The sequence below is a fragment of the Arachis hypogaea genome, chromosome 2, assembly GCF_003086295.3.
Source record: "Arachis hypogaea cultivar Tifrunner chromosome 2, arahy.Tifrunner.gnm2.J5K5, whole genome shotgun sequence".
In the NCBI taxonomy this organism is placed as follows: domain Eukaryota; kingdom Viridiplantae; phylum Streptophyta; class Magnoliopsida; order Fabales; family Fabaceae; genus Arachis; species Arachis hypogaea.
This window is the reverse complement of record NC_092037.1, coordinates 4,720,568-4,747,388: the sequence shown is the minus strand read 5'-3', so window position 1 is coordinate 4,747,388 and position 26,821 is coordinate 4,720,568. Positions and strand designations below refer to the sequence as shown.

General features: G+C 35.1%; 2 protein-coding genes across 2 annotated transcripts; one reads left to right on the top strand and one right to left on the bottom strand.

The window, feature by feature from the left end:
* Positions 1-20,620: 20,620 nt before the first annotated feature.
* On the top strand, positions 20,621-21,232 carry LOC112720778 (uncharacterized). Its single transcript, XM_025771864.1, has one exon. The coding sequence runs from the start codon at positions 20,621-20,623 to the stop codon at positions 21,230-21,232; it is 612 nt and encodes a 203-aa protein (XP_025627649.1).
* A 1,410-nt stretch (positions 21,233-22,642) lies between these two features.
* Positions 22,643-26,519, bottom strand: LOC112720770 (receptor-like kinase TMK4). Its single transcript, XM_029289773.2, has 2 exons — positions 24,743-26,519; positions 22,643-24,005 (listed from the first exon to the last, which is right to left on the bottom strand). The coding sequence occupies exons 1-2, from the start codon at positions 26,232-26,234 to the stop codon at positions 22,816-22,818; spliced, it is 2,682 nt and encodes an 893-aa protein (XP_029145606.1). The 5' UTR covers positions 26,235-26,519; the 3' UTR covers positions 22,643-22,815.
* Between the last annotated feature and the right edge of the window lie 302 nt (positions 26,520-26,821).

The following is a 26,821-nucleotide window of genomic DNA, read 5'->3' as shown; positions in this document are numbered from 1 at the left end:
TAGACTCAAGACTTTAAAGGATCATTTTGGAGTTTGTTATGATAATTTTCATGGGCTTAGTGGATTTTCCTGGAATCCAATTACAAAGATGTTTGAGGCTGAAGCTAAAGTCTGGGAAGAATTGATTAAGGTATACTTTATGCATTTATTCTCTTTTTGGGTATTAAATGTCACTAGTAATTATTGAAGAAGTATCTCAAAAATATATCTTTACATATAGGCACAGTCATAGTAAATATTCTTCTATTTGATTCAGGCAAAACCAGAAGTGAAAAAGTGAATGCGGACTCCAATCAAACACTATGATAAACTATTTGAGATATATGGTACAGACAGGGCAACAGGAAAACATGCTGAAAGTGCCAAAGAAAAAGTGAAAAGGTGGGAAAAGAGCAAAGAAAAAATTAACTTGAATGATGATGAAAGTTTCTTAAATATGGAAGAGGAGTGGAATGAGGATCCAATTACTCCTCATGCTACTAGTTTTACAATGGGTCATAGTCCTGAAATTGGTTTATCTAACCAATCAACTGGCTCTCAAGGAACATCATCAAGAGGTACTAAACGCAAAACAACCATGAGTGATAAATTAGAATCAGAAATGGAAACAATGAGTAAAGGCATTCAAGCATTGACTGACATGATGAAAGATGGGAATCATTTTTATGAGAGATCAATTAATATTGCTGAAAAGCAAGTGTTAACAGCTGAAGAACAAGTGCAGGTAGCTAAGGAGCAAGTTCAAATTGCAAAACAACAAGTGCGAATAGCTGAAAGGGGTCTTGTAATTCTTGAGCAAAGTAGGCCTCGCATTTACTCTGAAAATGACGTGTGGAATGAGTTAGAGAATTTAAGTGTGATGCCAGAATTGCGCATGAGGTGTTACCGATTTTTATGCAGAGAAGATAGAGCTAAGAGAGAATTTTTTGGTGTTCCGGCTGACGTACGTCTTGCCACATTGTACGAATTGATGAAAGAAGCAGGTGCACTCTAGGAACAATAGTCCTAGTAACGTGGCTAATATTTTGAGAATGGAACAAAAATAACTTTAACATCAAGATACATAAAGTATCTTCATATTTTGTGGGTAACATATCTATGACTTAATTAAGGCTTATAATCATAATATCTCATGTCTTTGTATTTTGTGACTCTCATAACTATAACTATTGTTGACTATGCTATTAGTAATGAGTTAGTCAAAAAAGTCAATGCTATGTAATGACTTGATGAAACAGTTTCTGTATTAAATTTGTTAGTTTCATATGTAATGACTTGATCATGTAAGACTTTTTTTATATGTATTTGTAAATGTAATATAAGGCATAATATATTAATCAAATGATATAATGTGATTGGTTAGCCTCTTTAAAATCATGTACATATAATTATTAATTTACATATTTCTTCTTCTTGAAATTATTTTCAATTTATGTATTGAGATGAGTAGTAAACAAAAATAAAATTAATTTTTTATCTAATTAGATCATGCTAACTTTATTGTTATTATTATTATTATTATTATTATTCCTAACTTGTTATATTATAAATATAATTAAATTTTTTTGTTATTATTTAATCACATTTATAAATATTTACATAATTGTATATTTAATAACATGACTATATAATATGGAGGGTAATATTGTCATTATATAACTTAATTCATTTTTTCTCTCCATTTTCCTTTCCAAACAAACAACATAAATTATTCATCTTTCAATATCTTTCCATCATATTTTCCTTCCATCCAAACACACTCATGGAAATTAAATTTCATTTCAATTTCTTTCCTTTCTATTTCTTTTCACTCAATTTCTCTCCTTCCTATTTTTTTCCACTCCCAAACAAAGTGTAAAAGTTAGTAAAATAAAATTATTAAGAAACTAAAAAGATTGAGAGGAACATATTTTAAAATATGTAACTTTTTATTTCCTGAATTTATATGAATAGAAAATAATAGATATCCAAATTGAAATAAACTTTGTAGCTAATATTTTATAATTATTTTTTATTTTAAATTTTATAATAAAAATAATTAATTAATATTAGTTAATTGAAATTTATTTTTCTATATTTATTCTTATAGTAATATCAAGAAGATAATAAAAAAATTAATAAAAAATAATTTAAATTTATCTTATTTAACATCTACTAATTCTAACGACACATAAATGTTAGATAAAATAAATTTTAACTATTTGAATTGATTTTTTTACTTTTTAAATATTACTGTTATTCTTATAAATTCTTTTTAAGTAAGAGAATTCTAAGTTTTTTTTGTCGAAGCTCATGAAAAAGTTACCGAATTATTTTCATGTAAAATTATTAATTCTAATAAATTTAACTAAATTATTATCTAATAATTTTTAATTATCAATTTTATATTAACACATCTCCATGTCAGTTTTGTCAGCTCAAGTTTCTACCATAAAAATAATACAATTAAAATCTAGTCAATGGCACTGCAGGGGGCGTCTTCTTGATGGTATATATACGGCACAGATATGGTTTATGTGCCATTTTCCTTCTTTTTAACTTTAGCTGTCTGTCTTTCTCTCACAACTGCGATTAATCAAACAAACTAAATCAATAATTAATAATGGCAAGTTTTTTATTGGAACCCATTTTGGAAATCGCTTTAGATATCATCAGGAGTAATCTTGCACGTTATCTGGTATCGGTGCCGCCTCCTGACGATGAGTGGTTGAAGGAAATGAGAGGAAACCTGGGTATGATAGCCACCGTCATTGCAACTATGGCATTTCAAAACGGTCTGAATCCACCGGGTGGGGTTGTCCAAAACGGAGACAAGGGAACCGTCAGTTGTCCAACTCCAAAACTGCACGGTCAAGCATGTCCAGGCCAATCTGTTTATGCTGCCGTGGACACACATGGATACACGGCCTTCATGATATCCAACTCTCTTTCTTTCTTGTTCTCTATAGCTACCTGTATTATGGTTATAAGCGGAAGTCCTATTGGTCCAGGATATCCCACCTTGGTATTGGCAATGTACATGTCCCTCTCTCTCCTCCTTCTTGCTGTCTCCTACGTGCTTGGTGCTTTCCTTCTCAACCCACATGTGCAAACAAATTACAGTATCATCATCTACGTAATTATCTTCGTCCCTATCACCATTCTGGTGAGTTTTGTTTGTTTCCGCTTCGCTGCATTGATTATGGCCGTTCGGCAGAGCAATGAAGAAGCTACTCATGATCCAACTTCCACCGAGGAGGTATAGAGTGACTTACAGATCCAGTTTGCTTTTGGTAACGGTTTTATCAAAAGCTACCTATAACGACTATTTTGTGCTGTCTATGTTAATAGTTTTAATCGTTTTTAACAAGTTAACTCTGTTTGATCCCTTTTTTTCTTTCTTTTATAAATATATATAGGAAAAAATTGAAACACATAACACTCAACAAGTAATGGATTCAACTGGTAATTCTCATCTTGATACTTTTGGAATAATTCTTGAAAAAGTGGATCCTGATTTAGACATGAGAGTTGTCCCAACAGTGACTTTTAAGAACACTGCTACGGAGATTACTCATAAGAATTTTTCTTTAAACGTTCTTTAAATGAGACTGGCACATCATCTAATTGTAATTCAAATGTGCAAGAAGAATTGGATGCGGTTAAAACGCAATTGCAAGCACTAATCTCCTATATTGCTTCTAAGGAGTCATTGGCTGCGATATTATCTAATCATCAAACTCCAAGGTAAAAACACAATCTTCATTAATTTATTCTAGTTCGGATGGTAATTGTTAAGTACTAGTGAGAATAAATTCATACTGCTATTTCTTGATAAAATGAATTGATGAATGAGTTTAGGCTGAATAACCTTTCTGAAGTGGGGCTCTGTCCTGTAAATTTGTTCATATTTCATAATATCTATCACATTAGTTAATTATTTCCGCAGCTAGTAAGAAATTGAGTCACTTCTATGAGTTGATGGGCTGCTCAAATTGACTAATTTTGGACACGTTTAAATGAAACAAAAATTGATAAATTTTGATATTTTTTTTAGGTATGTGAAAAAAGAAAAAAAAAAGATTTTTAGTTTTGTGAAGGAAAAATAAAATATATAAATGGAAGAGGTTTATCAATTGATCTGAGAATTGGGCTGATTAGTTGAAGTACAGTAAAATTTCATCTATGGATGGTCATAGTTAACTCTGATTTGGGTCAATTATGCCCTATTTTTGGGGTTATAGTTTCTTTTCCACTGAAAGTTGCAATTATATATAAACTTTTGTAGCTACAAATTTTTTTTTCTTTTTGTATTTTTTTTTTTTTTTACATTTTGAATTATGCTAGTTAGGATGGTAATGGGTAAGTAATAAAGGGAATGGTAAAAGTGAGGCTGCTATCTTTTGATAAAGTGAATTTGTTGTCTGCAACTGCTAATAAAATTGAATTTGAAAAATGACAAAAATATTTATTTTTCATTTGATTCTTGATATATGTATATACTTTTGTCCTACTTGGGTCAATATCATTTTTTATTTTGTTGTTTTTTAATATGTTTTAAAATTATATTTTTATTGTAGCAATATGAAGTAATTTTTTGGTGTGAGCAACAAAGCATCATGATCTTTTTATGATGGAGATTTTATGTATTAAGATATTTAAAATTGAAAAATCATGTCATGTATTTTGTACAATAGTTATGATTTTTTATTACCAATATTAAAAAATCGAATACTATGTTTGATACTTTGTTTATGAGTTATGTAATATTTTATTTATGGGTTACGATTTTGAGTTATTCTAAAATTTTAAACAAAATAATATTTGTTTAATGTGATCAAAATGACGATTTTAATTGTCATTTTAAACGAGAAAAAAATTGTTATTTTAACTTAGTAAAAATAACATATAAAATTGTTCTTTAAAACAATAAAAAATGTCATTGTAATCCGAAAAAAATAGTGGTTGGTAACCAATGCCTTTTTAACTAGGAAAAATGGTGTGGTTTTAAATTGCCATTTCTAAATGATAAAAATGGCACTCTTTTGAAAAGAAGCCAGTTTATAACTGTTTTTTTACACAATGAAAAAGGTCATTTTATCCATGTAAAAAAACGACAGTTTAATCAACCAAAAAAATACTATTTTATTTGGATATAATGACAATTAGAACTAATATTTTAATCTGTTTAAAAATTGTTATATTAATTTTAGAAAGTGTGACGATTTTTTGAAAATCGCTGTAATAACTAGAATAACGCTTCTAATTACGACATTTTCTAAAAATGTTATTTTTGAGAATAATGGCGATTCAAACTGCTGTAAATACCTAAAAATCTCCGTAATAACTAATTTTTTTTATGGTGACAAATAAGTTTTTTAGAAGAATTTAAAGGTCTCACATTTTAAAATGTGAGAAATACTTTTTCTATTTTCCATTAATTAAGAATTTGTTTATCTTCGAATTAAAAGAATAAAGATTTATTTGTCATTTTTTCAAAAAAATTTACAAGACAATAAAAATAAGCTTAAAGTAACTCAAGTTTTTCTTAGTTTGTATTTATTAATTATTATTAAAATAAATAGATAATTTTAAATATATTAAATATATAATTATAAATATTAAATTAAATAAGATAATTTTATATTATTGTTCCTGCCATTACTTATTTATTAATTTTCATTTGCTCTCTTCTGTTCAGTCTAGTTACACATCTGTACCTAATTTAAATCCAACGGAGAGTAATTCATTCATCAAAGAAGGCAAGATTTGTCAAAGAAGGCGAGATTTATCCACCACATGACACTAATCACACTATTCAACATTTATCTATGTACGGTTAATATATTTTTCAATAACTTTTAGCTCAATATCATACCATGTAATCATGACGAAATTCCCCTGCATTCTTGTGGAGAAGAAAATTTTGTTTCTTCTTTGTATAAGTTTGGATTAGCTCCTTTCATTGTATGCTCTTTTATTCTCACCAGAAATTGCTAATTAACAGTTATGGCCTACAATTGTTAAGACTTAGATTCGGTTATTAATAATCTAAGCTAAGAGACTTACTTAACCCTCAAGCAACTGACCATGCTTCTCTTCGCTTACCGATTCTGTTTTAAGTTAGTTAGCTTCTGTTATAGGCAGTTATATTAGTTAGGTTAGTTATCAAGAAGTGCTTATCAGTTTAGGTGCTGTTGCATCAAGTGTATCAATACTGGTTGATTCTTATGCTTTCAGAATCATAATCAGAATTCATATTCTACAATTCCGATTAATCAGTTCTCTTCTACCTTCCCTATTAGCTTGGTCAATTCTCTTCACTTAACAATTCTGACAATGCTATCTAAAGTTGTACCATTTGTATAAAATTATTTCACTTTATTATACTATAAATAAATGTTCAAATAATTCCTATTATGCAAACTGAGGCTAATTATTAACATATATCTGAATATTTGGGGGAGGAAAAAAAGCACTTACACAATACTACTCAACAAGTAGTGGAAGTTACATCAAAGCTACATTTGCCTTTTGAGACAATCTCCCCTGTTATCATTACTATATTCATTACTATAAGACATATTTGAATATTGTGGAATAAGTCTTGCAGAAGAAAATAAGACTGGTTTTGGAGGATATGGTACTGATTCAAGTGGTCCTTTTAGGATGTCAATTACTTTATCTATAGAAGGTCTATCCACTGGATTTGGTTGAATACACCATAAACTCACCAAAGTCATTTTCATCACAATATCATTTTCTTCTGCTTTGTAGGACAAACGCCTTGTAGGAATATTCCCTTGATCAAGATCTTTATAGATCCAATCGGGAAAATAATTCTCACTACCATGTGATGTTTCACTTTTGTAGTTTTGTTTTTTTTTTCAATAATTTCAAGAATTAACTATATACATCAGATTTGTGAGAAACTCCACCATATATTTGACTAAATACTTCTGGTGCAATATATCCTGGAGTTCCTCTTGTACTCAATATAGATACAATACTTTGGTCCTTCTTACAAATTTTTGCCAATCCAAAATCTGCAATCTTTGGGCAGAAATGTTCATCCAAAAAAATATTTTGAAGTTTAATATCAAGATGTAAAATTCTTGTATTACATCCTCGGTGTAAGTATTCTAATCCTCAATTGAGATTTGATACAAGATGCTACAATCCAATTTACAGAGAGTATCAGAAGAATCTTTTCTATAAGAGAACTTATCTAAAGAGTCATTATGCATGAATTCATAAACCAGTACTCTTATTTTTTTGATAGCAAAATTCTAAAAGTAAAACAATATTCACATTAGATGTTCTATTAATGATAGAAACTTCATCTATAAATTCTTCCACATTTTCCTTTGACTCTTTCAATATTTTTACTGCCACCTGTTGACACCATCAGCTAAACTTGCTTTATACACAATACCAAGTCCTCCTTCTCCTAATTTTTCATAAAATGAATTTATCATCTTTTTCACTTCTTTATATGTATATATCGCTTGAGACTCAAGGAACCATAACTTTTAATGAGATTTTCAACATGTTCTCCTCGACATTGTCCTTTTTACTAACCTAAAACATCTCTTACGATGAAAAGCAATCACCCCAAAGATTAAAATAACTCCCACAATACTTACAGCACTAGCACCTTCGATGCAACGAAGTGAAGAATAATTACCAATAGAGTAATGCATGCTACGTGAACTTTACATACACTTGACAAAGAAAAATTCTATTTTTAACTTAACTATTAACTTTGTAGATGAAATTTTAAAATTTTCAAAACGGTAAAAGATAAAATTAAACAAAGAGATTGAGGAGAAAATAAAGATATTTATTCATTGAGGTACAAACAAACTTTTCCTAATATTTGATATAATCCTTAGGACAATAGTAACAAGAAGCATGAGTAATTAATAAAAGTATAAAACTTTGAAAATGGTCCTACACATTTGAAATCAATCAAGCTAGAGGTGACGCATGAGATATTGAAGCCAATATCTTATATCAATAAAATTGTGGCCACTTAATCTTTGAGTCTACATATTCATTAATCATAAGTTTGTTAATTACTTTATTACAAAAGAAAAATGCTAGAGACCATAAAAATTTATTATTTTTAGCAATCACTTAACATTATTTAGTAATTCAACAATATATTTTATTTATACTTTAAATATTGATGACTAACTGATGACCAAAAATAATAAATTTTGATAGCTCTCTAGCATTCTTCGTTACAAAAATATCTTCAATAAATTGCTTCAAATTAAAAAATATTCCATCTAAAGATACTGTTTTTAAAATTTGACATATTACTATTTGATATTAGCTTTAAATATTATTTAAAAAAATGCTAAGAATTGTTAGAATTTATTATTTTTTATCATCATTTAACTATCAATTCAATTTTTTTAGTCTAATAATCTAATATATTTTATCTCATACTTTTAAATATTAATGACTAAATAATGATAAAAAAATAATTTTTAATAATTTCATAGCATTTCTCTTATTTAAAATTTGAGTTTTACAAATTACATAGTAGTCTGAAAATAAATGAAGTTAAAATTGACTCGTTTAAAAAGTTATTAAAATATGGGCCAAGTTAAACCTGTATTATTTTAACTGAACTATTAATTAGTTACTTAATCAATAAGATATTCTGAATCAATGAAATAATATTGGATCCAAAGTAAAACTTTTAATATTTTAAAAAGATACTGATAATTCATAATTCTCTTTAAAATACCATCAACATCCATTATATTCTTCTTCCCATTGAAGAACTTGCCCTTTATTAATCATATCACAATATGGTCTATTTCAGAAAATTTAATTTGTTTGTCTGTCTTATACTCTTATGTGATCAGTAACATGCATTTAATCCCTTTCTATTGTTGTTAAGTAAAACAAAAAAAAAATACTCTTTAACAATATGTTTCCTATACACAGACATGCATATCATAGTAATTATATTGCTCTAATTTTCTGTAAAAACAATTTATCCTTTTTGTAAACAAATTTTAACCATGGACATTTCAGTTGGCGCAGATAAAACGTACCTAATTTGATCCAAAGTGGTGTAGTTCTAGCTGGAGAATGCGCAACAATAAAAGCATTATTTGCAGTATTGATGAGCACCATGTTAGGCGAGAATATAGGAATGATCCCTGATAAGTTGTTGTTGGAGACATCTAGAATCTTGAGTTGTGGCAAGGTGGTCAAACTTTCAGGAATTGATCCGTTTAAATTATTCTCAACAAGATACAGTTCTTCCAAGTCAGTTAAATTGGCAAACGCCGGTGAGATAGTTCCGGTGAGATTTAGGTTTGTCAAATTGACCGTTCTGATCTTGTGCTGGATATCGCACGTGATGAAATTCCAACCATTACAGGGATTGTTTACTCGCCACGTGCGCGCCAAGAGAAGCGGATACCCAAACGCCGCAGTAGCAAAACGGTGACTCTGTAATACTCGTGTTGAATACAGGCACAGGGCCTGTATCTAGTTGTTGTCCAGCGAAACTTGAGTCAAGAAGGGGAGATTGATGAGAGAAAGTGGAACTGCATGCACCCGTTAATTGATTGTCCCCAAGCATTAGAGATTGCAAAGAGGTGCAATTTGACAGGTTGGGAATGGGACCTTCTAAGGAGTTCCTTCAAGTCTGACAGCAAGCAACTGCGTCATGGATGAAAGAAATTCAATTGTACCCGACAAGCCACCATACTTCTGGTCACCGAGATGCAACGATTCTAGCTTGAGTAGTTTTCCAATAGACTTGGGCAACACGCCAGTCAGGTTGTTTTTTTAGAGATAAAGAGTCTGCAAGTTGGGGAAGGAAGCAAATGTATCTGGCAAGGAACCCAAAAGGTTTGTAGCGTCGAGTGAGAGAAAGGTAAGTCCAATTGAGTTATTCAAACTGGCGGGAAATGTCCAGGGTGCAAGGTTGGTGTTGAGACTCAAGCTGAGCTGCTCCAAACTATATAGATCCTGGAAGCAACCGTGAGGGATGGGAGGTGAAGTTGTTGAAGCTCAGGAACACCTCTTGAGCGACATTGAATTCAGGTTGATTTCTTCCACGCAGGGGTTGTTGTGAAGATCGGTGCCGCAAATGACATGGCTCCAGTCGCACATGTTGGTGACGTTGAACCAGCTGGAAGGAGCAGGGGATATGGCCTCTCTAAGCTTGATGAGATAAGCAGCTTCATCACCTACTATCTCGTTATTGTTATTGTTATTCGTGGACAACACACGCTGCCAGAACAAGAAGAATGTTAGTAAACCCATATTTCAGATCTGATCTGTATCTTTGTTCCACAAGCTAAGGGGAGAGATGTGTTTAGTGGGAATGAAACCATGCCGTGGTGGTAGCTAGAGACAAGGGAAGGTTGGGTGTTGGTGGGTGGGGCATCCACAATTCAACTCCAATACTTTCCATGATTGGGAAATGATATAGGTAACCATTACCATATTCTCTGTGTTTTTCTTTTCTAATTAAATAAAGACAAACTAAAGAATTGCCTCTCCGTCCAATCAGTTTTCCAACCTTTTGCTAACAAGTCTCTGATAACGTTGAAGCTTTTCGCTAGCTATTATGTATGTGATAGCTAAAATTATAAAACGGGTCAAATCCGTCAAGCCAAACCATCAAAACTTTGAACGATTGATTTTGTGTCTCTAGAGTTTCTACTTGTTTTCCAGATGATCGACCTTATTATTGTACTGTTATTATGTAAGATATTTCGTTAATTATTTAACTTTGACCTCAGACTATATTAAAACTTTTTTGGATTCAAACAAAAAACTTTAAACTTTAATAACCAAAACAAAATTACGCCTAAACGACGAATTTAGTACTTTATCCAATAATGAAATACAACTAACCTTATAGTTTTTAGAAACATAGTATTACAATTTTTTAAAAAACTTGCTCCTCTATAAAATTAAACTTACTTGCTAGGGGTATAGTGCAACTATTTTCTTTTTGAAACCTTAGTAACATTTATTTCCTTTTGACGAAACTATAAGTCTATAACACACTCACTTTCTTTCTTGATCTGTTACACTCACTCATCACACTCATTCTTGATGTTACACTACTTTTGGTTTTTGACACTCATGCTAAGATTCTTCATCCAGGGCACTAACTACTCATAACAAAAAATTCCATACATAAAACATATATGAGATACCCTACATATTTATGTTACATTCATGGCCGTTCAAGAAGAAATATCAAATTCAGCTTTATAAAGTTGTACGCGTGCAACATACATATAAGATGGTTAGTTACGACCTCTAGGTAAGCATGGAAAGACTATAGCAATTTTGCAACATCCTTATCACAAAACAAGTTGTCAAATTGTTGTCCACAGCATACACTACTGTTTGCAAGTTTTATCAACTAACGCCACTTGTAACTTGGATTTTATATCTACATTCATGTTTCTAACTTCTTCCTTGAAAAGTTTTCAAAAGAAAAAAGTTGCGTTTCTTTTCACGCTTGCCCCTGCCTCGTGCTCTCAGTTGCGAATACTCAAGCAAAATAAATCAATAATAGTACATGTTGACCAAAACGACCTCTTTCTTGTTTTCTATAGAGCAATGCTAGGGGCAGTAAATTTTGTGATTGGTAGCCATCAAATAGCCATTAATGATGATCTAATGGTGTGAGATAGATGTGAGATTTCATCTAATAACTCACTTTTTTCTGCTGATTACATGCTGGCCAAAATTCAATAAAATTGCTAGTCCCCTAGACTTTTCCTTTTCTCTATAATCACATGTATTATGGTTATGACCAAATTTCTTCATTAGAATTTCCATGAAAATTATCAACCAGAAAGATGGGAAATGGATTCCGTGGAATAGAGCCCTGCAAAAAATGGGGATTGGGGGGGGGGGGGGGGAATTATTTTTTCATGGCGGGGAGCATATCTGGGTTCGGAAAGGGGTTAACATACACTTCATTTGCATCTTCTATGTTATATAGAGTATATTAGTTGCTTGCGGACCACGTGATATCAAGTATCAACTATCAACGTATTGTATATATAAGAGATAATCCTCAATGCAATAATAATAATAATAATAATAATAATAATACATGCATCGGTTTTTGCCCAATATTTTCATATTTATCTGGCCTTCTATCCGTGTATATTTTTATATCTATATGGTCTTCTATTTGTGTATTTTCTCTTAGATTAAATAATATTAACCTAAGAGTGAGTTGTATTATGAAAATCCAACTTCGTGAATCAGGTTAACTGAAGTCTAATACTAAATTATACATATGGTCATGATGAAAAACATAAATGTTCTTTAGATAAACTCGGAATCAATGATCCAGATTGTTTGGTTACAAAACACATATGAGGTGCTCAAACACCCCTAATTTTAAATAAACATGTAACAATCATATATATATATATATATATATATAAATGATTGAAGAAACCCAGCTTCATTGAGCTTGAGTGTTCTGGAGCGTGTGCGAAGGAAAGAAGAATGAAAAATGAGGGAGCAGAAAAGGGAGAGGTCTGAAAGAGAGAAAAAAAAGGAAATTGTAACAGAATTGAAATTTCAGTTGTAATGGTTAATCACACCTTTCTCTATTACAAAAGAAAAGTTTATATACACTCAACTAACGATGGTAACACTGACTATGGTAACTGAACTATGGTAAATAAACTATACAGATTCAAAGAATAATAAATTTAACTCTATAGTCTAACTAAAAATGCTAATTAAATAACAATTAAGAGGAAATAACATCCCCCCGCAAGTTTTGAATGTGGAAATCCTCCATGCTAAGCTTGGAATGAAAAGAACTGAATGCAGCAGGGGGTAACGCCTTGGTGAGTACATCAGCGACCTGTTGAGAGGATGAAACAGGAAGTAGCTTGAGAGAGCCATCTTGCAGTTTGTCACGGACAGTGTGACAATCAATTTCAATGTGTTTCGTGCGTTCATGGAACACAGGATTTGCAGCTATATGAAGGGCAGACTGATTATCCCAAAATAAGGTGAAAGGTCCAGGTGGCAGAAGATGAAAATCAGAGAGAATGAACCGGAGCCAAACACCTTCACAGGTTGCAAGGGCAAGGGCACGATATTCAGTCTCAGCTGAAGAACGAGCAACTACACTCTGCTTCTTGCTGCACCAGCAGATAAGAGAAGATCCCAAGAAAAAATAATACCCAGAGACAAATCGGCGAGTATCAGGGCAAGTTCCCCCATCTGAATCTGAATAACCAGTGAGCTTCAAACCATTATGGCTACGGAAAAGAAGACCACGAGCAGGGGACCCCTTTAAGTAACGAAGAATATGTAAGCCAGCCTGAAAGTGGTGATCAGTGGTGCAATCAAGGTATTGGCTTAGCTTGCTGACTGCAAAACTAATATCCGGATGGGTGTTAGTTAGGTAGATCAGACGCCCTATGAGTCGTCTATATGGAGTGAGATCAGGAAGAGGAGACCATGTTGTCTTTGAGAGAGGATTGGAATAATCAATGTGGGTGGAAGAAGGCTTAGCATCCATAAGGCCGAATTCTTTGAGAAGATATAAGGTGTATTTGCGCTGGTAAAGGGAAATTCCAGTGGCAACGCGAGCAACTTCCATGCCCAAGAAAAACTTCAAATCTCCCAAATTCTTGATGCTGAATTGATTATCCAGAACCTGTTTGACCCGTGTAATTCATCGAGATCATTCCCAGAGAGGACAAGATCGTCCACATAGACCAGAATTGCGGTGAATTTGCCATCAAAGAGCATAGCTTAGTGTTCCATTGTCTGCTCGCTTGTTTCAGACCATAGAGACTCTTCCGAAGCTTGCACGCCATGTTAGGGGGTGCACGCAGACCAGGAGGAACTCGCATAAAAACATCTTCAGCAAGATCACAGTGAAGGAATGCCATGTTTACATCCAGCTGGTGAAGGCCAAGAGTATCCTGAGAGTCGTCATCTTGATAACCGGGCTGAAGGTATCAAAGAAATCGAATCCTGCCGTTTGTGTGAAGTCCTTTGCTACTAATCGAGCTTTATGGCGTTCCACTGTCCCATCCAGTTTGTACTTGATTTTGAAAACCCACTTACACCCTATGGCCTTCTTGCCACGAGGGAGAGTGGTAAAAGCCCATGTCTTGGTTTTCTCAAGAGCGTTCATCTCGGCAGTGATTGCATCCCTCCAACAAGCTGAAGAATGGCCTGCTCATAGCTCGTTGGTTCTATGTGGGTGGTGATAGCTAAAGAAAACGCCCTGTGTGAAGAGGATAATCTTTCATAGCTGACATAATTGGAGATCAGATATGGTTTTGAAAACTGTGTGATTGTAGCTGGAGCAGTGGAGAGCTGCATGCATTGAAAGTCCTTAAGATATGCTGGTGGATGCCTAACTCTTTGGGACCTTCTAAGGACCGGCTGCTCCATAGAAGTGGTGATAGTCGAATGCGCTAAAGGAGGTGTAGTGGAAGTTACGGGCACTAATGCATTGGAAGATGAAAGTGTAGTGGAAGCTACGGGCACTAATGCATGTGATGATGAATGAGATGGCGGAGACGCATGAAGTTGTGAAGGCAATGCAGCAGGTGTAAGGAAATGTTTGGTAATTTAGTAAAAAGAATCTGATATGAGATGTTGTTATTAACGGCTACATTAGGAACACGATTAGAAATCAATCATTAAGAATTCCTTCCCATTATCAGACGTAATGTATTTAACAGTTTTTTGAAATTGTTTGTATTAGCTGCACATATTGTTTAATAAAATTGGAAGTCTCGGACTTATTTTTCATGAAATAGAGCCAAATAAAACGACTTTTATCTTTCACAATTGTAAGAAAATATCGGTAACCATTCACAGAAGGGATTCCCAAAGGTTTCCATATATCCACATGAATTAAATCAAATAAGTTTTCAGAAACAGTATCACTAATAGGGCAAGGGTGTCTTTTCTGCTTCGCTAAATGACATGAGTCACATACAGTACCAGGGGATGGACAAAAAAAAAAAAAGGAAAACTATTCTTCATTGCTAACAAGCGTCTAGAAGATATATGTCCTAAACGTAAATGCCAAATTGTTGGATCTGTGGTATGCGATACAGTATGTAAGTGTTCTGTATGTATGGAATGAGTATGAATGTTTGGAGCAATACATGTACTATTTGTCAATGTATACAGCCCCCCTTTTGCTCAGCAGCTCCAATCATCTTCAAGAAAGGGCGATCCTGTATCTCACAACCAGTAGCATAAAATAAAAATTGACAAGACAGAGCATCAGTTGCCTCAGATACTGAAATTATATTGAAAGAAAAACTTAGGTATAGGCCTTTATTGAAGATGACTGTCCCACAAATGGTTGAGACAGTCTTTGAACCATCAGGCAGCTTGACTAAAACAGGATCAATCCGTTTATAAGACTGGAAATAACAGATAGAAAATGAACATGTGCAGTAGCACCTGTATCTAAGATCCAATCAGATTTGTATATCAAATGACTTGACAAAGAAAGAGTGTGAAATATACCTGCCGAAGGGGCCTGTACAGTTGCTGCTGCTGACTTACTATAAGAAGGTGATGGTTCATGCTTGAGGAGTAAGGCAATCAAGGCTTGCTTCTGTTCTTCAGAAAATAAAGCATCAAAGCTTTGACTACCTTCCTTTTGACCAGAAAGTGATGGAGTGTTGCTGAATTCATCATTCATCTCAGCTGTGGCATTAACATTATTAATTGAGGCAGTTCCAAATGATTGTGGTTTTTTATTTCTCATGTGAGGAAAAAAACCGTGTTTGAAGTAACATGTGTCAACCAAGTGTCCTGTTTCGCCACAGTGTGAGCACAATATACTTTAATTCTTTCCAGAGGACTTATTCTTACCTCCATGCCCTCCTCTGCCAAAATTCCTACCTCGGTTATCATGATTGAATCCCTCTCCAGTTGTGTTCATAGCATTAACCAACTCCTTGGTGTCACCCAAATAAAGAGCACTATGTTGTCTCTCTTGATGCAGAAGTATGGAGAAAATGGTGGAAATATCAGGGAATGGCTGCATCAGCATTATCTGCGATCTAACTGTGGTGTAACTTTCATTCACTCCTCTCAAGAAGCTAATAGCATTGGCCTCCCTCCTATATTATCGCATCATAGCCAAACCACATACACATGCATCAAGACATTTACAGATCAGAATAGTTTAGAATTCATCCAATTCCTCCCAAATTGACTTTTGCAGTGTATAGTACTCAGTAATAGACATATCACCTTGTTGATTACAGAATAATTCTTTCTCTAATTCAGCAATTCTAAACAGACCTCCTTGATAAAACCTATGTTTCAAATCCTCCCACAAGGCATGGGCACTATTGCACCACATCACACTTCTCAGTTTCAGGGCTCAAGGAAGCGTGTAACCAGGATAAAACAAAATTGTTACACCGCTCCCAAGTACTGTAGGTGGGATGGGATCATCCCTGTCAGGTCTAGGAAGTGTTCCATCAATGAATTTCTCCTTATTCTTTGTGCGTATGAAATCAGGACAGATCTGGCCCAACTATGGTAGTTATGAACCGTTAATGGAGCTGAAGAGAGGGATATACCTGGATTTTCATTAGATCCTAGAAAAAAATGACTCGAGTGATCTTGTAGAGGACTCGCACCAGGAAGGGCGCCAGATCTGCTAATCTGAGATTGGTAGGCCGTGAAATGTGCCATCATCTTGGCGAATTTCTGCATTTCGATCGGGGAAATCTCTAGTGTCGTTTGGATCTCGCCGGTCATTGGATCAACCATCGGGTCATGTGGAGCTGCCATAGATGTGAGCTTGCTCAACACGAAAACTGAAATTACAACTCAAAATATAAAAATTAAAAAATTTTAAATATTTTAAAATTACTGTAAAAGATAATTTTGAGAAAACTTACCCATCAAGCAAAATATACGCCGAGTATAAAACCCACCACACAATTCCTAATATCTCTCTCCCAAGCCCCCCACGCCACGCCGTCCTCTCACCCTGCCATCCACGCCGCACTGTTTCGTCGTGCTGCTCTCTCTCCCGATCCCCATGCCGTGCCGATCCGAATCCTCGCCGTCCAGCATCGCCACCGCGCCACCGCTGAACTTGTCAGAGGAACCTCGCCCATCGCCCGTGAAGCAGGCTGCCGCAGCCACCGCCTCCACAGGGCAAGAAGGGCCAGGAGCTGCACGCCGTCCTCTCACCCTGCCGTCCACGCCGCACTGTTTCGTCGTGCTGCTCCCTCTCCCGATCCCCATGCCGTGCCGTTCCGAATCGTCGCCGTCCAGCGTCGCCACCGCGCCACCGCTGAACTTGTCAGAGGAACCTCGCCCATCGCCCGTGAAGCAGGCTGCCGCAGCCACCGCCTCCACAAGGCAAGAAGGGCCAGGAGCTGCAGGCGCTGCTGCACCGCGACAACCGCCTCCACGATGCATGCAATGCTCGGGAAGGAACGAACGGCCAGGAGCTGCGAGCGACGCTGAAGAGGAAAACCGTCGCGCGGGATACCGCGCCGCAGCTCTTCTTTTAGCGTCTGCTGCCGTATGGACATGGACATGGTTGATCATCTAGGCTTTGACGATTACGTTTACTAGTTTTGAATGTTTCGTTTTTTTTTTGGTTGCCTTTGTCTTTTGATGTGCCTTTTATTTTTAGATTTTAAATATATTTTTTATGAAAATTCTGGTGCACACTGCACAATAATAATTGAGAACCGGTTAGATGATTTTTATATTTTAAGTTGTTTTAAATATTTTGTTATATCTGTTTCTATTTTAGATATTCTTTTTAATTACGTTTTTTTTACAGGTTTTGACTTTTGAATGGTTCTTTTTACTTGTAGTGAATGTTTTTTTCTTAACTACTTTTGGTTTTTGACACTCATGCTAAGATTCTTCATCCTTGGCACTAGCTACTACTCATAACCGAAAATTCCATACATAAAACATATATGAGATACCCTACATATTTATGTTACACTCATGGCTGTTCAAGAAGAAATATCAACTTCAGCTTTATAAAGTTGTAGGCGTGCAGCATATAAGGTTGCTAGTTACTGACTAGGTCAAATTTTGCAACATCGTCGTCACAAAACTAGGTCTAACTTCTTAAAATTTTCAAAAGAAAAATTTTGCTTTTCTTTTCACACTTGCCACTGCCTCGTGCTCTAAGTTGCGATCAATCAAGCAAAATACATCAATAATTTATACTCGTTGACCAACACTCTCTCTTTCTTGTTATCTTTAATCACATGTATTATATTTATGAGTGGGGCTACCCTGGGTCCAGGATATCCCACCTTGGTATTGGCAATATGTTCATGTCCCTCTATATCTCTATTGCTGCTATATATGTTCATGTCCCTCTATATCTCTATATATTATGCTCCTAATATAAACCCAGGTATGAAAAAACCCATGTATTATGCTCCTAATATATATATATATATATATATATATATATATATATATATATAGTTGAAGTCTCTGGTACCTTGGTTAGTGGTGGCTAAGGATGGCTAGGTATTGACCTGCCAATAATAAAATGACACTTGTCATATTTTAAAGATAGTTAGATTTGTAATTATAAAATTAATCATCATCATTAATCCAAGATAGGTAACTAAAATATTTTTACCAGAAATAATTTTAAATATTTATTAATGACCAAAGGTTAAAAAGGTAATTGTAGTTGTCCCTTTATCACCTTTCATAGCCAATCCTCCCGTGGCCATTGCCACCAATTTGCATCGTCGCCTTCATCTTGGATAGCCTTTTTGTTTTCTTTTGGGCAAGTCCAACCCCAAGCCAAAGAAGCAATGCACCAAATTTAGCTGTTATAGAGTACTAGAAATTTAATCTAACTTAAGTTAACAAGGGGTCTTTTCATAAAGTCTTCATCCTTCTCTAACAAACCAACAAACTCTATGTCTTCGAACTTCACTTTGAATGAGGTTGAGACTCTGATCTCTGGACCTGAGAAACGAAAAGGACCTGATAGTTATAGTTTGAGAGTCTGCGCTGAACAGTGCCCTGAAGGGATGAAACGATATGGTTCTGTCTTCACCTAAGACTTGAGGAGGAGGATGCGGGCACTTCGGCAATGATCCACTCCTTAGTTGGGAGGAAGAGATTGAAGAAGATAATAGGTTGGGTTTGTCTGGACTTTAATTTTTTAAGTTCAGTGTGGATTTTAAACCTTCTAACAGATTAGTTTATTCCGAAAATATATAATATTAAAACAACGGGTATGCCCCGAAACTAGCACTGGCCGGCCATGGAAGGACCACAACAGGTGAGAAACGTGTGCCAATTCATACGATCTTGCAGCAGCACAGCAACAGTCAGGGACAGGCGGCGTCGTGGAAGAGCTTCGTGCAAGGACAGGCGGCAGCGCAGAACTCCATGCAGGACCGCAATGTGATGAAGAGAGTTGCCAATCTGGACTTGGGTGGGGAACAAATTATAGATCCAAGTCTGGCTCGGATTGGGCTGCCCAGTCCAAACATTGTCCAAGAAAAAAATCATCGGCTAGTAATTAACTCCTCCTAACTAATTCACCGTGCTTTATTAAAAAATTTACCGTGTCTTTAACCATGTCAAATCCTTAGTCAGCTGCAATTCTATCTTTTACCTGTCACGTTTTGATTGGTCTCTGGCTTTTAGCTAGCATAGCCACTGACTAGCATAGCCACTGAACATAAAGGGCCACCAGAGATGGCACCATATATATATATATATATATATATATATATATATGTTCCTAACAAAGGATTTGTTTTTTCTAAGCTATGTTACTCCTCAATTCGGCATATTAAGAACTAATCTATCACAAATTAAAATTTTATTTAAAATTTGTAATTGGCTAATAAATTATTACGTATTGTATACGAATTCAAATTTCAATTTTTATTTAAATAGACTAGTGAGATAATTACTAGACTATTCAAGTTGATTAGAAATTTGTTTTAATTTAAAATTGTTGTACATACTTTGAGAATCCAAAGATTAAATTATATCCGTTATTTAATAATGCATTATTGAAATACGAAGAAAGATGGCGAAAATCCCAGTTAAGTAAAGGAATTATCACAACGAAAAGATTCTAAATTTTACTAAATAGTTGTTAGCTGACAATGCTAGGTGCACAGAAATAATTTTTAATATGGAAGTAGAGATGATGTTTTATTTAAATATTGACATTTGAAATGTATTACAGTATTATAAAAATATTCAACACGTTTTTGTGTATTGGCTGAAATGTGTGTTCAATATATCTCCACATGTTATAAACTTGTAATAAGCCCTCCACTTATTCTGTTGAGTTCTCACTTACAAAATTTACCGATGTATAATTACATCTAATAATCTCATTTTTAACAAAAATACGTATAAAAAAATTAATCCTAAAGAAGTGTACTGTTTTTTCTGGAAAAGTCTAGAGGATCTAGTCAGTACTTAGCCAGCAAAATAAAAATAAGTGATTCTCTATTATTAGATAAAATTTCACATCAATAATTACATTATTAATGGCTAATAGATGGTTACTACTCACAAAATCTACTTAGTAGTAGTAGTGCCTCATGCTTGCTTGCTCTCTCTCTCTCAATAATTAACAATGGACGTCATTGTGAGTATTATTTCGGGTAGCTTCCGTTATCTGGTATCGCTTCCGCCAGGTGACGATGGTGGCGAGTGGCTGAAGGAAATGAGAGGGAACCTGGGACTCATGGCAACCGTCATTGCAACAATGGCATTTCAAAACGGTCTCAACCCACCCGGGGGCGTTATTCAAAACGGCGACAACGGATCCGTCACTTGTCCGTTACCAATTGCCCACGGTCAAGCATGTCCAGGTCAATCCGTTTACGCTGCAGTTGACCGTCACGGTTACTCCGGGTTCATGCTAACTAACTCTATCTCCTTCTTGTTTTCAATCACCACGTGCATATTGGTCATAAGCGGTGTTCCTCTGGGTCCAGGGTACCCAACTCTGGTGTTAGCAATGCTCATGTCCTTCTCTCTCATCCTTCTTGCCGTGTCATACACGCTCGGTGCTTTTCTTCTCAATCCGCGTATTCAGAAAACTCACGCCGGATTTCGCGTTTTTATCTATGTGTTTGTCACGTTTCTGGTGGTTTTGCTTTCGTTGCGATTTGTTGCTTTGATACTCGCCGTTCGGCGCGTGAAGAAAAAAGCTGATACCACTCCCGCACTTCCCAGCCAATGAGGAGGTAGAGTTCGTTACGCTGCTTTGGAGAGTGTGATGTGAGTTGCCAATTGCTGGAGAGTGGAGACTTCTGCTAATTTGTAATGGTTGTAATAATATCATAATAATGTTTTGTTTTGATTTCTTGTGATGGATTATGCACTTCCTCACTTGCCTTCTTTGGCTTATGTGATGACTATTATTTTGGAGAATTAGAATTAACTAACTCCAAATACAATGTCCAATTGAATTGTTCTTGTTCTTGCCATGCACATGTTCTGTTTGATGAAATGCTTCACTGGTTTGGAAGGTTCTTACTTCTTACCCAACCCGAGAGGCCTGCACTTCTATTTGGGCTCCATAAATGTATATCTGGCTCTAGTGTTCTTGTATAGAACCTAAGAGGAATGCCACTAGGACATGGAGAAATAATTGTTATGAAAAGGATCATCTCATTTTAACTTGGGCAATGAAAATTCTTCTCTTTGGTTTTTCAAATTGATTGAGTGGAGGAGCTATTGGTGCCAGAGTTTCTGTTACTACTTACTAATATTGTGGATAGTCATATGAGGGTTAAGGATATTTGAAATTTTGAATTGACAATCAATGGAACTTGCAGCATCTATATACAAGTGTTCCCCAAGATATAATTTTATCACTCTTCTAACAGCACCTTGTTCTGATTTTGGAAGACACTTGGATTTGGAAACCAAAACCATCAGGTTTCTATGTTACATCTTCAGCTTACTATTGGCTCCATAAGAAGAACAGAGAGATTGATGTGCATATAGATTGGCATTGTCCAGAGATAAAGTTTGTTAAAATCAATTTAGATGACAGCATCAATTCCCTTGGGACCATGGCTGAGTGTGGAGTAGTGATTTGGAATGGCGAATGGGAGTGCAAACTGTCTAGCCAAGATGGTTGTGGATGCATCTGTTGTGTGCAAGGATTGGAATGAACCCCCTACTCAGGTTCTTCCTCTCCTATATCTTGATTTTGTTGTAGACTAATCTTTTGTTTTCTTCTCTTTATATTACCAATAGAAGATAGTTTTTAGTGAGTTCATGATGCTACTCTCTTACACCCTTCAAAGCTTGAGAACTTGAATGGTAATATCAAAGAATTAAATAACATGTGATAAAAAGCGAATTCTGTCACACTTGTAAGAGTAACAGGGGATGCACAACCTCTCTCACATTTTATGCTCTACCACTTAAACTTGTATCATTAGAAGCGTGAAGTTATTATATTCACTGCCTTCTTATATTGAAGAAGTTACAATCAGTAATTCTTGTTTAAATTTGATTTTTCTCTATCATATGGAACACATGTTTTACTTTTGAGAGTGCATGTATATATGTAACATAAATTAAACAAACTGAATGAGAAAGAAACAATAAACATAGCAGAATGATGAGATCACTGGGATGAAGAGGAGAAATAAAATAGTGTCTACCACATTGTACCATATATATTGAAACTATTTCACTTAATTATATTATAAATACATAGTTGATCCAAATTTATGTTGGCATATATTTGAAGTTTGTGAAAAGAACTTACACAATAATGCTTAACAAGAACTGGAAGTTTCATCAAAGTCACATTAACCCTTTCTCTAAGTCAATTTCTTCTGTTGTTGTTGAACTTGTCTCATGTTCATTGCTATAAGATATATCTGAATATTGTGAGACAAGTCTTTCGGGAGAAAATAAGACTGGTTTTGGAGGATATGGTATTGACTCAAGTGATCCTTCTAACATGTCTATTACTTTACCCATAGAAGGCCTATCCAATGGATTTGGTTGAATACACCATAAGCTTACTAAAGTCATTTTCATTACCATGCCATTTTCTTCTTCTTTGTCAAGCAAACACCTTGTAGGAACATTTCCTTTCTCAAGATCTTTGTAGATCCAATCTGGAAAGCAAAGTTCACTGGTATGTGATTCTTTACTTTCATAGTAGTTATGTCTTCCTCCAATAATTTCAAGAATCAACATACCATAACTATATACATCAGATTTGTGAGAAACACCACCATATGTTCGACTAAAAACCTCTGGTGCAATGTATCCTGGAGTTCCTCTTGTACCTAATATAGATACAATACTTTGATCTTTCTTACATATTTTAGCCAATCCAAAATCTGCAATCTTGGGGTGAAAATGTTCATCTAAAAGGATATTTTGAGGTTTAATATCAAGATGTAAAATTTTTGTATTACATCCTCGATGCAAATATTCTAACCCTCGAGCAATGCCAATTGAGATTTGGTACAAGGTGTTCCAATCCAAATTATAAAGACCATTAGAAGACTCTTTTTTATAAGTAAACTTATTTAAAGAGTCATTATGCATGAATTCATAAACCAATGCTCGTTTGTTCTTCTCATAACAAAATCCCAAAAGTGAAACAATGTTCATATGAGATGTCCTGCTAATGATAAAAACCTCATCAATAAATTCTTCCACACTTCCCTTTGACTCTTTCAGTATTTTTACTGCCACGTGTTGACCATCAGCTAAACTTGCTTTATACACGATGCCATATCCTCCTTCTCCTAATTTTTCACTGAACAACTTTGTCATTTTTTTCACTTCTTTATAAGTATATCGCTTAAGACTCAAAGAACTGTAACTTTTGATGAGATTTTCAACATAATGATCAACGTGCTTTCTTTTTCTCCTTAACACTATCTTTTGTACCAAACCTAAAGGCTTCTTACGGTTAAAAACAATCACTCCAAATATTACAATAATTCCAACAACACTACCTGCAGCACCAGCACCTGCGTATATGCAATGACGTGAAGAATAATTACAAATAGAGTAATGCTATTTGAATAAAGTTATATTTGACACAAGAAAGGATTCTTAAATTTTTTCGTTTTAATTTTCAAAATTTTAGAAGAAATTTCCATTTTGTTTTTTGCAAAAGGAAAAGATAGAACTGAGAAGAGATAATGAAAATAGATATAAACTTAGAGTGCATTTGGTTTGCGTTTTCATTTTCAGTGTTTTTTATTTTTTGGATTTTGTGAAGTAAAAAGTAAAAACAGGAGATGAAAACAAAAAGCAGAATTTTATTGTGTTTTCACTTTTTTCTTTACAAAATCTAAAAAACAAAAAACATTGAAAATAAAAACAAAAAATGAAAATCAAACTAAACGCACCATTATATTTTGTATATTCCTTAGGAAAATATTTCCAAGTAGCATACATACACAACAGACAAATTTAGTTAAGCAATCGTATTAAGTGTATACAAAAGATTAGCTGCTAATAAATCATAAGATATAAAAATATGTATTTGACATCTCATAAAATATTTTATCATACTGCTGGAAACATGTTTGATCATTCTTCTATTGTATTATTCTAGTTGCTGATTATTTAGTTAAAAAAAATTGAATCAATACATATAAATATATGCAAATACATGATGACTAACTTTTAGTTTACATGAATTATTTTTTTAATTTTTAGCATGCAAGATTGCAGTTGGTGTACGTAGATTAGAGCGTACCTAATTTAATCCAAAGAGGTGTGGTTCTAGATGCGGTTAGCCTTGCTCTATTAGTAGGACTGGGAGGAGGTGTAGATGGATGAGGAGGACTTGCTTTGGGTGGAGAACTTCTATCAACTAAACCATGATTATTTGTAGTATTGAGCGTGATGCTAGAAGAGAATGTGGGAATGATCCCGGATAAGTTGTTGTTGGAAACATCCAGAATCTTGAGTTGTGACAGAGTTGTCAAACTTTCAGGTATTGATCCGCTTAAATTGTTCCCACTAAGATGCAGTTCTCGCAAATCGCTTAAATTGCCAAAGGCAGGCGAGATGGTTCCGGTGAGATTCAGGTTCGTCAAATTGACGGTTCTGATCTTGCCTTGGATATCGCACGTGATGAAACTCCAACGGTCACAGGGATCGTTCCCTCGCCACGTGCGCGCCAACTGAAACGGATACCCAAACGCCTCAGCAACTTGTAGCAAAGTGGTGACTCTGTAATCACAAGGGCCAGGATGTTTTAAACAGAACCCATTTCCTTCAAGAATTATTGTATCCACATTCTTGTTGAACGCAGGCATAGGGCCCTGCAGCGAGTTGTTGGCCAAGAAAACCTCCTCCAAATACGAGAGATTGATGAGAGAAGGTGGAACTGCACCCGTTAATCGATTGTTGTCAAGATACAGTTCTGCCAAGTTGGTGCAGTTTGACAAGTCAGGAATGGGACCCTCGAACGCGTTCCCCTGAAGCCACACATATTTCAACTGGGTCATGGATGAAAGGAATTCAATTTTACCCGACAACTTTTGGTCGTTGAGATACAACGATCGTAGCTTGAGTAGTTTCGCAAGAGACTTGGGCAACAAGCCAGTGAGGTTGTTATCAGAGAGTTCAAGAATCTGCAAATCGGGGAAGGAATCAAATGTATCTGGCAAGGAGCCTGCGAGGTTTGTAGCGCCGAGATCGAGAATTCGGAGCTCAATAGAGTCAGTCAAATCGGCGGGAAAAGTCCACGGTTCGAGGTTGGTGTTGGAAGTGAAGGAGAACTGCTGCAAACTTTTTAGACCCTGGAAGCAGCCATGAGGGACGGAGGTGAAGTTGTTGAGTTCCAGATGCAGCTCTTGGAGGAGAGAGAGGCCAGCAAAGGAGGGGAGAGGGCCGGTGAGAGAATTGTTACCGAGATCGAGAGTTTTGAGGTTGAGTAAGGCGTTGTTGAGACCGGAAGGGAGTGTTCCATTAAGAGACATCGAGCTGAGGTTGATGTCAACTACGGTGCGGCCGTTGACACCGTCGGTGCAAATCACACGGCTCCAGTCGCACATGTTGGTGGCGGTGAACCAGTTGGAGGGAGCAGGGAATATGGCCTTCCTAAGCTTCTTTAGATAAGCAGCTTCATAATCCACTAACTCGTTATCTGATAGCACGCACCGCCACAACAACAAGAAGAACAAGAAGAATGTTGCTAAAGCACTAGTGAGAGTTTTGGATTTCAATCTCGGTTGAACCATTTTGGATTTGGATAGATCAGATCTGTGTCAAGCGAGTACCAACTTAACACACGGTTTTTGAGAACCAAGAATGTGGGAAACAGAATAAAAGAAGTCATCAATCCATCGTTTCTTTATGAGGTCGTTTCTAAATTACAAGGAGTGGGGTGGTGATGAATTATGTGGTTGTTAATGTGAATGTCAGAAATAACAATAGATTGATTGTTTATGTGATCCTTGCTTTGTATGTGTTGTGTTTAGTTGAATCGCTCCACTTTAGTGTATCGAACTTTTCTTGTTAAAAAAAAAAAATCATAAACTCGTATAGTTTATGCCAACATGCATCATGTTATGTATAATTGTATATATAATTATAGGTCCAAATATTTTTTCTAATATTTTATATACATATAAATTGAAAATATAATGCCTTTGTTTTGTAGTTGTGGACTTGTGGTGTGGACAGTGGACTAGAAAGTTCATCATCATCCATAAACAAATCATTTATTTGGTGTTTCCTAGTTCGTAGTAGACACTAGTGGCGCGGTCAGAAGTCATAACAGTACAGCCATGGAATGCAAAATAGTGAAAAGGAAAAGTCTAGGGGC